The sequence below is a fragment of the Scyliorhinus canicula genome, chromosome 17 (genome assembly GCF_902713615.1).
Source record: "Scyliorhinus canicula chromosome 17, sScyCan1.1, whole genome shotgun sequence".
In the NCBI taxonomy this organism is placed as follows: Eukaryota; Metazoa; Chordata; class Chondrichthyes; order Carcharhiniformes; family Scyliorhinidae; genus Scyliorhinus; species Scyliorhinus canicula.
Genome location: NC_052162.1, coordinates 29682739 through 29699072, shown reverse-complemented (window position 1 = coordinate 29699072; position 16334 = coordinate 29682739). Strand labels below are relative to the sequence as shown.

The window sequence follows — 16334 nt, the reverse complement described above, 5'->3', positions numbered from 1 at the left end:
ACCGAGGCAAGCGCCTCCTCCAGCAGCACCTTCAGCGCTGCCATCATCACCTCCATGTGCTTTGAAAAATGTTTCTCGAGTTCCAAAGCCATCACCTCGGTCACCTTTTCTGCCGTAAGCAGTGCGGCCCCACCCACCAACCCAGCCTCCGCCATCGTTCCAGTTACCGAGCTGACCCTCTCGCTCGATGGCAAACCTTCACTCGCTCCCTTCTTCACGACGGCTTTCTTTTGATTTTTTGATAACCTCCTCCTTCCTCGTGTCTTCCTGCACTTATTTGTCAAATGATTGCCCTTGGGACCGGCATTAAATTCTAAAAAAAAAAAATCAATCCTAGAGCAGGAGCCACCCAACGTGCAACTTCCTCTTACATGCCGCCACCGCAAGTCCAGTTCGCAATATCAATACGTTCCACACAGAAGTGCACGGCATGGAATACTGCTCATATACCAGTGCAGTCATTTCAAAGCCAGGATTGTGACCCTTGGTGGGTCATAAGGCCATGTGTTGCGGCGTTCCCGATCACAGGGCCACGGCCATGCACCGTGGCGCTCCCAGAGTAGTGCCCAACGACACGACCGGCTTTTAAAAATGCCGACCGCGACAGTCTTTCAGAATGCCGGCTGTTCCGCGAGATCTTAAAGCTGAAGTCATTATCAGAAATGTAACGTCGAGCAACAAAAGCAAGTGAGAGCGTGAAGACCAGGCTCACCGAGTGAAAATGGTGAGTTGCGATGGTCGGGCTGCATGGGTTGTGAACGTTCACCAGCATGAGTCCCGAAGGATGGCCGGCTGGTAAAAATGGGTCCAGGCCAAAAAATGTTTTCCCCATGGCATTGCAACTGCATTAGGAGGATGACGCAAGATTTGTGTTTTTGGGTGAATGAGCAAAACTCTTGGAACTTAGCAATATTACAAAGACAAATTACAGGAATTAGCAGCACCTGCAGTATAATCAAATGTGGATGGGTGAAGGTTTGCGAACTGGTCATTGAGAAATAGCTCACACTACTTTGTTTATCCTTCAGAAACAATTGTTGCTGTATAATTGCGATGTGAATCACCTGCTTTGTATCACAAATTAAACTGAAAAATAAATCCTACAAACGTTTTTATTTTATATTTCATAGAATCATAGAATTTACAGTGCAGAAGGAGGCCATTCGGCCCATCGAGTCTGCACTGGCTCTTTGAAAGAGCACCCTACCCAATCCTACACTTCCACCCTATCCCCACAACCCAGTAACCCAACACAACACGAAGGGAGGAAACCGGAGCACCCGGAGGAAACCCACACACACGGGGAGAACGTGCAGACTCCGCACAGACAGTGAACCGAGCCGGGAATCGAACCTGGGACCTTGGAGCTGTGAAGCAATTGTGCTAACTACCATGCTGCCCCATTTCAGCTGATTTGATATAATTTGAAAGCTGAACTGTTACAACTTCGACAAAGACAATGGCATTTTCTTTATACTTTGAAATCATAAATAATTTTAAAAAGGAATCACAGGCAATCATTCCTCCAAGTAAATATTACGCAATTATTGGGTATTAGTCAGAACACCATCCAAATACATGATGCAGTTAACTGAAACAAACAAGTGCCTAACTGTTGACTCTTGGCAGTTCTCAGCAAAAACAAATTAAGACTATATGAGCAAATTAAGTTATGTTATTCAGAATTATTTAATATACTACTTGTTATAAATAATACATAGTTTTTTTTTAAATAATTTTTATTGAAATTTTTCGATACAAACATTTACCCCTATTACAATTTAAATTATAACACCACAAGTCCCCCCTGGAAAAACCTCCCCACGCGCACCCCCCCACCCTCCCTCTTCCCCCCCCCCCCCCCCCCCCCCCCTGCGCTATCAGTCTAGCAACCAAACCGTTTTTTCCCTTTCCTGCCGATGGCCTCGGGCAATCATTGCCCGCGACCCCCCGCTGACCTTGCTCCCTTCGTTGCTATCCCCCCCCCCCCCTCCCTTCCCCCCCCCCCCCCCCCCCCCCCTTTTCTCCCCGGGTTGCTGCTGTTTCGGCCTCCAGTTCCTATCTCTGATCCAGAAAGTCAAGGAAGGGCTGCCACCGCCGGAAGAACCCCTGTACCGACCCTCTCAGGGCGAATTTGATTCTTTCCAGTTGGATGAAGCTTGCCATGTCGTTTAACCAGGTGTTAACACTTGGTGGCCTTGTGTCCCTCCACTGAGTCAAGATCCTTCTCCGAGCTACCAAGGACGCAAAGGCCAATATTCCGGCCTAATAATACTTATAGTTGAGAGTAAATTGAAAATTGCCAGTTTGGGGGGGGTTCCAAGATGTGCGGGTTAGGTGGATTGGCAATGATCAATGCGTGGGGGTTGCAAGGTAGGGCAGTGCAGTGGGCCTAGGTGGTGCACTCTTTTGGAAGGTCAGTTCAGACTCGTAGGGCCAAATGGCCTCCTTCTGAACACGTCGGGATTTTGCACAAAGAATCAGGCAGTCTTTAAATACCTCTAATTTCTGTATGGCATTTTCCCACATGCTCTCTAGATTCTATTTTTTCCTTTTAGTTCCATAAATTGTCGAGTTCATTGACAGATTTATTGCTGGTTTATTTGCTATGCTACTGTAGGCAAGCATCATACATAGGCATTTATTGTGACAAATTTTTCTTACCTTTTTCCCAAATCCATTATTAGTAGCTTGTATGGGTGGTTTGCCAGGATATCGGTAGATGAGAAAATCACAACTTGATTTAAAAAAAAATCATTAATTTGCTTTCTAATTGACAGAAAACAAGTAATTTTCTATTAAAGTACAAAATTTGTATTTCTTGCCCAAAGCACCAACACGGCCCAATAAATTTGTGATTCTTGGAACATTTATCAATGCTTTTCCCCTGCCCCATTTTTGACAATATTGCAGTGAAGTGATTGAGCAGGCTGGAGTACTGCTCCACAAGAGGGAAAGAAAAGGCCGAGGGCTGACCTGATAGAAAGCAAAACTGTTTAATATGGTGGGTATTTAGAAATACTTTCCTTTGTGGAGAAGACCAAACATGGGGTCTCAAGTACAAGATTTTCACTATGGCATCAAGTAGAGAATTGAAGAGAAACCTTGAGTGGCAGAGTGTTGAATGCTATCACATGGAGCAGTTGCGGCAAATAACATTGAAGCATTTAAGGGAAGCTAGATAAGCAAGGGCAGAAAAAAAAGAGGAATCCAATGGAAAATTGATACGGTTAGAAGAAGAGGTGGAGGAAGCCTAGTTGGAGCAGACACTAGTGTAGGTGAGCTGGGTCAAATAATTTGTTTTGATTGCTATAGACTGATCATTTTGTTTACTACATTTCATCCAAGAATATCGAATGCTACAAATGATAAAACTTTTAAAGCTAAAACATTTGAAGGGATTATTAGTACCAAGTTGCTGGTGACAACAAACTTTACCTGATGGCAAAGTGGAGGAGAGCACAAAAAGAAGCTCGCAGCCACCTGGCAAGACTGGTGACTCAAACGCCTGGACTAATTTCTGACCAGTTGCATTAGATTACAGATGATGGAGATGACAATTCATGATAACACTTACACAACAAACCTTTCTCCACCACCCTCAGCCACCTAAAAAGTGTCCTTTCGCTGAAGTCTCACCATATGGTTTGCCAAGTTTGTGTGCATCCTTTTCACAATGGATGTTTGCCGGAAATAACAAAATCACCTCTCCAGTGCCACTTTGTTCACTCATTGGTACCCAAGAACCAAGCCCAGATTATTTTAATTGTCACAAAAAAAAATCAAAGGTTGGAATTGTGCTAATGTACCATCTGTTTCTTGCCTCAAATACAGATCCACTATACCACAGAGATAAAAATGGAAGAGTGCACTCATCAAAACTTAAATCCTGGATCTATCACAAGGGCATTGAGAGGACTGGAGAATGTAAGCTAATCGGAAAAGAGTGGATAGGCTGGGGTTCCTTTCTTTGGAACAGGAAAGGCAGAGGGGATACTTCAATGAGGTAAATAATATTAAGAGGGGCCTGGATAACGTGGGCAAATTACCTACTTTCCTTTCAAGCAGTCAGTAACCAGGGTGCATGGATTTAAAGTAATTGGTAGAAGGATTAACAATAATAATGGCTTATTGTCACAAGTAGGCTTCAATGAAGTTACTATGAAAAACCCCTAGTGGGCACATTCCTGCACCTATTCGTGGAGGCTGGTACGGAAATTGAACCCGCGCTGCTGCCATTGTTCTGCACTGCAAGCCAGCTATTTAGCCCAGTGCTAAACCAGCCCTCAAGACAGAACTCAGGAGGAGGTTTCTTTCATCCAGTGGGTAGTGGGGATCAGGAACTCCTGCTTGAAAGAGAATGGCAAGAAGGAAAAACCTTCATAACATTTCAAAAGTACTTGGGCAAGTGGAATTTCACACAGGTATAAGAGTTTGAATTGGCCAGATTAGCTCTTTATGATGGGACCAACGTCCTCCTTCCGTGCTGCAGTATTCGATGATTCAATTCAAAGGGTGGGATTTTCTGCGCAACCCGCCGTCTGTTTTTCAGTGGCGGAGGCAGCCCTCCAGCAAGATTTTCTGGTCTCGGCCGTGTCAACGGGATTTCCTGTTGAATGCACCCCCTTTGCTGGCAAACCGAGGCGGGGGTGCGCCAGTGGGACCAGAATATCCCACCGTCGTGAACAACCAGTAAATTCCGCACAAGGTATTTGCCCTCAATAATATAGATATTTACACATTGGCAGATTGATTGAAACTCTTGTGTTCAATTCCAATTAGTTTAGCACTTACTTGTACATCAGTGATAGAACATTCATCTCCAACACACCAGCCCATTCCTATAACAAAATAATTGCAGATAAATACAAGCTACAAATAGCAGTTAAATTTCAGGCAGTATTTTTCTCAGGGCTTAGCACATTGATTTAAATGAAACATCTTGGCAAAGTAAACTTCAAAAACATGACAATGTCACTGAAAGATAGTGTGTAGATGGTAAGGATACTTATTGGAGTACCTACATTTTCCAATACTCTGCAAAGGAAAATAATTGGCAATACTAAAGTAACAGCAAGAGAATTGTGCACTTCTAAGCATCTTAGGCAGACCTCACAGGCCTGATTAACAAGATTCCTCTCTTTTTCTCCTCACAAGTTATTAAAACCCATCCCTCCTTGCTACCATGGATCAAGCATTTGTAAGATAAATCTGCTGAAGTACAACTTCAGCTAGAATTGGGAGAGCGGTCTGCATCTCATTCCTAGAAGTTGCATCACATTACAATGATGTGCAATGTACTCCCAAGGCCCACCTAGTGAAGTAATTTAGTTGCATTGGCAGACTAGATCATGACTAGCATACACATTCATTGATTGATAGATAGATATTTATTGTCACATGTACCAAAGTACAGTGAAAGTATTTTTGTGCGGCCGAGCGAATGTACACAGTACGTACATTGCAGACAAAAGAATAATTGACATGGTACATCAACAAATAGCGATTGGTAACAGTGTGAAAATAGGTCAGGTCAGAACAGTGATGAGATAAAAGAAAGGGGTCTGGTTGAGAGAGCTCGCAAAGTCACCATGCTCCGGCGCTATCTCGAATCTTTTGAATCACACACTTGGATTTAGTTAAACTCTCCTTTTTGCCCAAATGTTAGCAAGCTATTCAAGCACAGAGACTTCACCAACATGCTGGATCTACATCTAATCTTCAGCTACTTTGCTAGAGCTTTTGTCCATCGTAGATCAAGGGAAGGTTGTTTAACACATCAATCCTAGTGTTTAACAGTACTTTAGATTATGGAGCACACGCCAGATAAAAGTAGTTCCTGTACAACATCCACGCTTGGGCTGAGTGGCAGGTAGCAACCACTCTATTTTGTCTCCAACATCAAGGAACAAAACAGATTCCGAGAGTCAAAACAAGCCAGATGCTTAACTGGGCTAGCCAAAGAATCAACAACGTGGCTACAATAGGGCAGAAACAAAAAAACTCTTCACTGAGTTGTTTCCACCATCTACAAAGCAGAAGTCGGGATTGTGATGGAACATACGCTACGCGTATGAAGTTCAATATCTGCCAGATTAGAACAACCCACCTGATCGCTGTTCCTGCCACTGGTCACAGATTTCACAGTTAGTTCATAAGATATCCCATCTCACAAGATAGAATGTAGCAGCTCACCAAGTTTGTATGTCATCTTGCAAACATATGACCTCAACCACCAGGGACAAGAGCAGCACAATCATCAGGACCATCACACATGCCATTCTGAATTTGGAGATATCAATATACTTGTATTGATACAGTTTCTGGAATACAACACCTCAATGTGCTTTTACAAAGGTGAAATTAGACCAGCACAGTGAGCCACAAAACATATTTGGAAAAGTAACTAAAAGTTTGGTCATCAGTAATAATAATCTTTATTAGTGTAACAAATAAGCTTACATTAACACTGCAATGAAGTTTACTGTGAAAATCCCCTAGTCGCCACACTCCGACACGTGTTCGGGTACAGAGGGCGAATTCAGAATGTCTAATTCACCTAACAAGCACGACTTTCAGGACTTGTGGGAGGAAACCAGAGCATCCGGAGGAAACCCCCGCATAAACAGGGAGAACGTGCAGACTCCGCACAGACAGTGACCCAAGCTGGGACTTGAAGCTGGGTCCCTGGCACTGTGAAGCAACAGAGCTAACCACTGTGCTACCGTGCCACTCTTCAACACAGTGCTATCCAGTGATATTTGCAGTACATATAGATTGGGCTCTTCCAGTCAGAACCACTCAGCCTCAGTCCAATGATAGACACAACAGCTGAATTCCAGAAGAAGTGAGAGCATATCAAGGCAGAATTTGACATTGTGACACCAAGATAGCAATTATAATATAATTTAATCATTCATACCTTGGGATCATCCAACCGTTCCAAATGCTTGTCAAAAGGTCCATCAATAAACTGAGAAAACAAAGTTAGAAATTCTGCCATATCAAGAAAGTCAGTCAATCAACACAAAAGAGCTTACAAAGCAGATTCTTGTGTACATTTCCCCAAATAACTCTCATGCAATCACAGCTTTGCTGTTGTGAAGTGGAACAGGATTTCTTTTTTTAAGCAAGAGAAAGGGAATGTGGGCTTTTAGTGACACTGGTCTCATGTATACCAATCTTCTTAATAGACAATAGCTGCACATTCTGGTTACATGTTAGAGTTACGTGTATTTATAATCATTAGAAGTCAACATGCAGCAGGAGTGCCAGTCAGGTAAACATATTGGGGAGAGAGGAAAGGTCATCTGTCTGAACTAAGATCCTTATTCCTTGGTCCTTCACATCTTTAGAAGTAAAGGTAAACAACCTGGGAGATCTGGCCCTAACATTGCTGCACAGCATTTGATATCCTTTCTCTACATGACATCTCCCACAATTGCCCAAGAGATACACTCATCAAAAGCTGGTGAAATTTGCAGCATATTGCTATGGATCCAGCTGACATAAAAGGGAATCACAAAGTCTTCTAAAGACATTTAGGGTGGCAAGAGGAGTGAGGCCAATTAGGATACTTAGGAAGGATATTTTGGCCTTTGAGGGTGTGGGGTTAAGTTATGAGGCGAGGTTATACAAATTGGAAGTTTCTCTGGGTTTCTGTGGTTATGACTCATCGTTCATTCTCACTCCACAGTATAACTATTTCCCACTTTCTCTGTATTATAGATATCATAGAACTTGCAGTGCAGAAAGAGGCCATTCGGCCCATCGAGTCTGCACCGGCTCTTGGAAACAGCACCCTACCCAAGGTCAACACCTCCACCTTATCCCCATAACCCAGTAACCCCACCCAACACTAAGGGCAATTTTGGACACTAAGGGCAATTTATCATGGCCAATCCACCTAACCTGCACATCTTTGGACTGTGGGGGGAAACCGGAGCACCCGGAGGAAACCCACACGCACACGGGGAGGATGTGCAGACTCCACACAGACAGTGACCCAAGCTGGAATCGAACCTGGGACCCTGGAGCTGTGAAGCAATTGAGCTATCCACAAGGCTACCGTGCTGCCCATATAGCTTTGACAAAAGGTCATCTGGACTAGAAACGTTAGCTCTTTTCTCTCCCTACAGCTGTTGCCAGACCTGCTGAGATTTTCCAGCATTTTCTCTTTGGTTCCAGATTCCAGCATCCACAGTAATTTGCTTTTACAAAAATTATGTTTTTTTTGTCCCCTCTAGAATTTAGAAGATTTTATGGGGTGATCGGATCAAAGTCTTCAAGATATTAACAGGAAACAACAGGGCAGATGAAGAAACTTTCTGTTGGTTGGAGATTGTAAAACTAGGGGCATAGTCTAAAAATTAAGACCAGACCTGAAGAACGTCTACACCCACAAAGGGGTTTGGTACTCGTTGTTACATGCTAGATTTAAATCGGAGATAGATCAATTTTTGTTAAGCAAAGGTATTAAAGGGATGTGGGCCATAGGCAGGTATATGGAGTTAGGCCACAGATCAGCCATGGTCTCATTGAATGGCGACGCAGACTCGAGGGGCTGAATGGCCTATCCCTGTTCCTATTAGGTATCGAATAGGTGATTTACAGATGGAGGAAGGGGGCATAGTGGAGATATTAAATGGGAATACTTTATACCTGTCTTTACCAAGGAAGATATTGCTGCTCAGGTCACAGTCGTATTTTAGTTTATTAACATTATCAAAATTCAAAAGACAGAACAAGGACAGCAAACACTTTGCACCCCAGAACACACTTATCACCTCACACCCCCCCTCCCGCCTCCCCCGACCTACATCAGCGGAAAGGCGCACCTGCCCAACCCACCGGAATAGGTCACTCGAACACGGAGGAGAGAAAGAACAGTCCACCCCTCCCAAGGGGGGCATAATTCAGCCCGGGATAACCCCGGTACATCAGAAACCAAACCAAGAACAGAGCATTCCAAAAGACAAGAAACATCGCCACCAGCTGCCAAGGTAGTGCACCCCCCCCCCCCCAAGACAAGGTAGTGCACCTCCCCCCCCAAAGAGACCACATCAATGGAAGGGCGCTCAGTACATATACGGGAAAGTATGCGATGAACAGTAATTAATGCATACAGGCGTAAGAGTATATGCATGAATGACCCCACGTGCATGCCCGTCAAGAGTACGTGTGCGCGAGAATGAGAACTCACCGGAAAAGGTCTTGCTCAGGTCATGGTGAAAGAGGAAGTAATTCAGACACCTGGATGGTTTAAAATTGCTAAGGAGGCGCTATTGGATAGGCTGTCTGCCCTTAAAGTTGATAAGGGAAGTTGATGAGATGCATCCAAGGGTACTGAAGGAATAGGAAATTGTGAAAGCACTAGCTGTAGAGGTGATACAAGAGGATTGGTGAATTGGAAATGTTACAACGTTGTTCAAAAAAAAAGGGTGTAAAGATAAGTCCAGCAACTGAGGGCAGTTTAACTTCAGTGGTGGAGAATCTTCTGGAAACAATGTGTTTTGGGGATAAAATGAATAGCCAATTAGGAAAATGTGGGTTAATTAAGGAACCCCAGCATAAATTTGTTAAGGGCTAATCATGTTTTACTAACTTGGGAGTTTTTCTTTTGAAGAGGTAATAGTGTGTAAGATCTTTCAAAATGCATTTGAAGCAATGCCTCAAGGGCTAGCTTTGTGAGCAAAGTTACATTTTATGGAATAAAAGGGATATGTAGCAACATGGATACACCTGGGTGGCAGAGACCAATGGTTAATGGATGTTTTTCCCAGAGGAGGTTTGTAGTGGAGTTCCCCAGTCATGGGAGTGGTTTTGGGAGCCTTGTTCTGCTTGATATGACCTGGACCTTGGATGTACAGAACAGAATTTCAACATTTTTAAATGATACAAAATTTGGAAGCATTGCGAACAGTGAGGCAGAAAGCCTAGAACTTAAAAAAGGACAGAGACAAGGCAGATGAAATCCAATGCAGAGAAGTGTGAACTGATTTATTTTGATAGGAAGAAGTCAGATAATATAAACTGAGGGATACAATTCTAACGAGGTTGCAGGAGCAAGGGTTCGGGGTGTAAATATGCATGTCATTTTGGGTGGCAGAGCAGGTGGAGCATGATTAATAAAGCTTAGAGTAGAAGAGTAAGGAGAGGAGTTAATCTTGTTTACAAAACACTAGTTCAGCTGAAGTGTTGGCAAGTTACAAAACACTAGTTCAACTGAAGTGTTGGCAAGTTGTTTGATGAAATCAGAAAATAGTTCCTGAGATAAGGATAGATAGATATTTTTTTTGGAGCGGGCGGGCGAATGAGAGAAAGAGGGGAAACAGAACGTGCAGGGTCGTACGGAAAAACAGGGGGTGGCATTAGATGCCTTGCTCATTCAGAGAGCCTACGCAGCAGACACGATGGGCTAGGCCAACTCTGTGCCGCAAGAACGCTGATTCTGTGAACGACACGTTAGAAAAAAACTCCGAAGGTTATATATTTAATGATTCGCCTCCCGTTTTACACAATGCAGCTACAAATCTGGGGAAACAGCCATCACTTAACGGAGGTTTACAAAAGCAAATCTCTGCAACTTCAGAACAGTTGATAAAACTTACTGCCTCAAATTTGCTTCGGTTGACCCTCATGTGAGTAATGCAGGATTTTCGGATCTCCAAGTGGTACATTTGCGTCATGAACAGCTGTCCACGATTTTTGTTTTGGTCAAAAAAAGGGAGCAAAAACAGACAACATAACAGACTTTTTCACGAAATACGACGAATGTAAACACAATACACACCAAAGTTTTATTAAAATTAAACATTCGAAGTCGAAGGGAAAGTTGGCCAAATACAGAACAAGCACCGCGCAGCAATCGCTGTCGTTTTTGTTGTGGCTACGACGCTTACCAAAATATCCACATTGGCAAAAGTTTACCTGCTCAGAGACAGTCCTGAAGAGACAGGAGCCATCCTTAGCGGTGAGTTTTCGATACAGTCCCTGACTGCTCAGATACTCATCCATGGTCACTTCACTCAGAGACTTCTGGCCGAAATACTTTCTAACCCCCTTCTGCATGTCTCCACCCCGCCATAAGGCAACATATATATAGTTTTCTTTCTTTTTAAAAAAAATGTTTTAAAATGTCGGTTGAATTTTAGCTATGTGCAGTTAATAAAAAAAAAACAAAACACCCTTTTTAAAAGTGCAAAAGATTTCTCTCCCCCACCACCTCCCTGGAATTGGACTACTTTTTTGCGTGCAGACCTACTCTGCCGGGCCCGGCTTTCAGGCCAGGTGCATCACATCCCCCTGATTACAAATAACCCCCACCCCACCCCCACAGACATACTGTCTCCAGCACCAAACAACTCACTTCTACCAATTGTTATTTACACCACCTTTCAGTGATGGACATATTTATATATATATATATATATTGTGTGTGTGTGTGTATTACATAATGCACACAATTAAATGTTTTTGTTATGTCAAGTGCGTCTGGGAGTTTAAAAGGGTCTTAAGCTTCATGGAAACCTGAATTCCAATTCAAGAAAATTAGCCAAAGATGTGATCATCACGAAATGGGTTGTCACTTGACATGTACGTGATGTCACGATTCTCCAACAGAGGAACACTCATTTTTCATAAAGTCACTGCCCCCCCCCCCCCCCCCCCTTTACAATTATGGAACTGAAAAAAGAGGCTGGGTGTCTCCCCAACGAAGTGATGGTTTTGCTTGCCGGGGGGAGGTGCTGTTGATACAGTCTGGCACATTTTTATTTACAACCTGCACTTTAAACGTTGAGGGAAGGAGAATGAATCTCTTGATTTGGAACTGCAGGGAATGTCGCAGCACAAACTAATGCGAAATGAAAGCTTCCCAGTGTGAAAGTAAGGCATTGTCTCGTGCTGCAACGTGTATAGATCCATTGCAAATTTAGCCAGTTTAGTCAGGAATTGCATTAAAAACCAATTGAATCCCCTGACCCTGAGACAAAAGTGGAAGAGTTGGGCACAGCTCCCTGTCCTGATGTTTAGCGATCCTTGCTGGAAAATGTTAATATTATGAATTTTGGTTGTGCATTAGGCTCAACTCTTAATGTTGTCTGTGGCCTAATAAGCAGTTACCATTCTCTATTTGACCTGCACATTTAGAATGACTCTGGACAGGTATCAATTTCTGGAAGGTACTCTGATAGGAGTTGGCTTCTTCAAGAAAGCAGGGGTGAAAATAAAATAGCTTCAGAATAAAAAGTGCATGTACCACCCTCTGAAGTGCAATTCGTCAGAGTGATGGTTCTCCCCTCTTCCAATCGACGGTCTCAACCCAAGAGATTCTACTCTTCAAGCAATTCTTCTATGTAACTGGGAACAATATATTGTAGTGAATCATAGGGACACAAAGTGTATTTTTTTCCACAATAAGAGATATCGGTAACTATTATAATAATGGAAGGAAGGCCCATCGAGATGCATCTCGCATATCTCCAAGAGTTTAAAAGTCACTTGCCGTTAAGGGAAATTTTCAGTAATGTTATGCCTGCCATGTTTCAGCTTTGCATTGTATGCTTGCATAAAATGAAGCAGCAACCAAATATCTACATAGAACATAGAACAGTACAGGCCCTTCGGCCCTCAATGTTGTGCCGAGCCATGATCACCCTACTCAAACCCACATATCCACCCTATACCCGTAACCCAACAACCCCCCCCTTAACCTTACTTTTATTAGGACACTATGGGCAATTTAGCATGGCCAATCCACCTAACCCGCACATCTTTGGACTGTGGGAGGAAACCGGAGCACCCGGAGGAAACCCACGCACACAACGGGAGGACGTGCAGACTCCACACAGACAGTGACCCAGCCAGGAATCGAACCTGGGACCCTGGAGCTGTGAAGCATTTATGCTAACCACCATGCTACCCTGCTGCCCCAAAGCACATAAGCAATTGAAATATATATTTAGAAATAATTGCATCAAGCAGATCCCATATATTTACAAATAATTGCATCATGCACATCCCAACCTATTGCACATTCCAACCCATTGTCCTTGGGTGGGCAATTAGCCTAATCAAATTGAGGGAAGGGAAGGCGGGCTGTACATTCCATCCTAGTAGTTGATCAATGAGAACCCTGACAGCTGGAAAAGTGACTGCTTTGAAGGTTGAAATGGTGTTCAGTACTTAAAGGAACCAAAGTAATAGGGTTAAAATTTGGCAAAATAAATGATGAAAGAGAAAAGAAAATCATGAATGTTTTGTACCAGCAAAATGTAGCCAATATTAATTTGATCAAAATCCAACTGTACACTATGTTAGTTCACTAAGAATAGCTGACTTTTCTTGTCTGTCTTACACATTTTATGTAAGTCATATTTGAAAGGAACTAGTTTTTCACCTGTTTATTAAGTTTTCCTTTCACAATATTAAGCTCAGCAGAGGTACCTTTCCAAAGCTACTTCTGCTGTCTCCCAAAAGCTTAGAATAGGTAAGTGTTTTTTTAAAATCACATTTGACAGCCACACAAGCTTTCCAAAAGGATGTGAAAAAACACCTGATTTGTAATGTCAGGGCCATCTGATTGCTATTAACATGTAATTAATAAGGTCATGTTAAAAGTAATATAATAGATTTGCTTATATTGGTGCTTTTTAAATTAGATTCGGGTTTTTTCATGAGTATTGGATCTGCTCCTTTCATGAAGACTTAATTATGCAAATTACTTCATATCCCAAAGAGCCAAGTGGCACAAACTAAACAGGTCAAACAAATATTATGAGGCTCATATGAACATCATTATGGTGCTATTTTCTTTAACGAAAGAATAATTAGCTGCTGAACCAGTGGTAACTGGTTTTTGAATCGCTTGCCTGGGTGAATGATATTGAATTTCAGGACTAAGGGGCCATCTTTCTTTGCAACTGTATGGCATTATGGGTATGAAGCTCTTTCAGACCTCTCAGGTGGATGTAAGCAATCCAATGGCATTATTTAGAAGAGATGGGGAGTTATCCCTGGTTTCCTGGCCAATATTTATCCCTCAATCAATATCAACAAAACAGACTGTTAATTGTCATAATGCCGTTTGTAGGAATTAACTGTTGTACCTCCTAGGAAGAAAATGAAGAAAAATAAGTTGAAACCGACTGCATCTAACTGGTCTCTGGACAGTTGTGAGGAGCAGAATACAGTGGATAAGGGGCTGGATGATGATAAGAAAAGTGATACCAATTCATGGGATAGGGACAACTGCCTAAAGTTGGTACTCGGGTAATGTACATATCAGAAGGATTGATTGAATGATCTGATCATTGAAATGAAAGTAACCCGCAAATTCAAACAATGGTTAAATGTCCATGATGATGGACAAAAGATAAGATCCATGGACTGGCAAAATAAGATGAAACTGTAGAACACAAGGAAAAGCACTGCGTGTCCCCAGAGTGGATCTGGAAGCAATTCTGGCATGAGGAAATGATCATGTACTGGCAGCAGAATCTCCGATCATGAGAGGGAGAGATCCTGCAGCAGTAGTCCAAAAAGAGATAGGAGAGCAAATAGAGGCTGTTATAATAACCTTGAATCAGGGAGTGTGTAGTCGTAATTGGGCCAGGTCATCACAGAAAGATGATCTGCGATCCAAAAAAGAAATAGAGCGGTTAAGAGGCTTGATTGGAAAGTTAAACTAGATATGCATTTAAACAACACCTGATGCTAGTTATGATATATTGGAACTATTAGGAAACATACTCCAGTTGAGGAGGCTTTGAGGACAAATAAAATATTTCAGAAATTAAATTTAGAGAAAGGAGTGCTCAAATTTCCAGCCCCGAGTTACCCAAAAGGCTTGCAATTAGTCATTTTTAATGATGCTGCCCATGCCAATCTTCCAGATGGATATTCAAGCACAACTGAGTATATAATATTCTTAGTGGGTTAAAATGGAAAGTGTTGCCCCTTGTCTATGGAAGCCAAGAAAATAAAAAGGGTGCTTAAAATATATCCTAGGTACAGAAATGTTGGATCTAGTGCAAGCAATAGATATGGTACTTTATTTCTCAAACATTTTAAGAGAAACCCTATACAAAGGACATTGAGAAAGGTTTGCTCATTACATGTTATGTGGACAACCGTTCTTGATGGAACAGTATACATTAGATAGTATGTGACTGAGGAAAGTTTAAGGGTTGACCTTGCAAGAAATTATAGAGAGATCTCTAATGTTAAATCTAATGTTAATGATAAATCTAAAGTTAAACACAAGTCACCAATTATGGGACTGCTTTCCAAAAAGGAATTGTTCTTGAAAAAAATGTTGGAGGTCCTAGTAAATGGTCATCTTTTATTCTGGTAGAAGTATAGAATATATTTTTTTTCTGATTTATTTTGTAATTACTTGAGTATGTTATAAAGTTTGTACTAAAAAAAAGGGGAATCTGCTAATAGTGTGTTAATGATATTAAGGTACACAGGTGAAGGGCATTGTTTACTTAAGTACTTGGTGGTTAGTTTGTCTGTCATGCGGGAGACTGGGATTCAATTGCCCAATGGGGAGATAAGTTACTTTCCAGATGAACATGCAAGAATACTGGGGTTGGTAGGTGGAAGGCAGAAATCTGTACTGCTACATTCTGCAAATAAAGACTATTAAGAAAAGGATTTGCATCAGTTTAGCTCAATTGGCTGAACAGCTGGTTTGTGATGCAGACTGAGGGACGAGGGTTCAATTCCTGTATTGGCTGAGGTTATTCAACAAGGCCAAGGATCTGAAGCCAATTTACTAGTGCAGAAACCGAAAAAGGGAGGGTGAAATGACTGTGTTGCTGAAGACAAATGTCATAGTATACTGGAAACCAGAGAAAACACTTGAAGTCGTGATTTAAAATTGTGACGATATGAGTCAGGGTTTCAGCAACAGTGAGGATAAAGAGGTAGGAGCAAGGTGGTGAATGTTGCCGAAGTTGAAGAAAGCAATCTTTGCAATTAAATGGATGTGGAAGTAAAAAGGTCAGTCCAGAGATTTGCAGTCAGCCCAGAGGTATGCAGTTTTCCAACGTTTTCCAACTTTGGATTAGTCTGAAGTGGCAGTTACGGAAGTGATTAGAGTCAAAACAGATGCATATGGTTTCTATTTATCTATATGGTTTTTATTTATCTATACTCTTTGCCTGCCCCTAGTTCTAATCTTTTTAATATTATGTGCTGTCATTGAGGAGAAACTGTAGAGCATGAATGGATTAGTCAGCAGTTACTTCAAATTATGGAGTTATGCATTCCTTTCTTTGATATAATTTGGCATTGAAATTAATTCAACATACGATTGGCAGAATTCA

At 42.1% G+C, this 16334-nt stretch overlaps 1 protein-coding gene across 1 annotated transcript in view; it reads right to left on the bottom strand.

The window, feature by feature from the left end:
* The window catches only part of alg13 (ALG13 UDP-N-acetylglucosaminyltransferase subunit), a 141183-nt gene that overhangs the window by 95361 nt on the left and 29488 nt on the right, over nt 1-16334 (bottom strand). Inside the window, exons 5-9 of the mRNA XM_038776124.1 lie at nt 10930-11118; nt 10611-10694; nt 6923-6973; nt 4795-4841; nt 2665-2737 (exon numbers count right to left, since the gene is read on the bottom strand). Coding sequence (XP_038632052.1) covers nt 2665-2737; nt 4795-4841; nt 6923-6973; nt 10611-10694; nt 10930-11118 — 444 coding nt within the window. The remainder of the gene's footprint in view (nt 1-2664; nt 2738-4794; nt 4842-6922; nt 6974-10610; nt 10695-10929; nt 11119-16334) is intronic.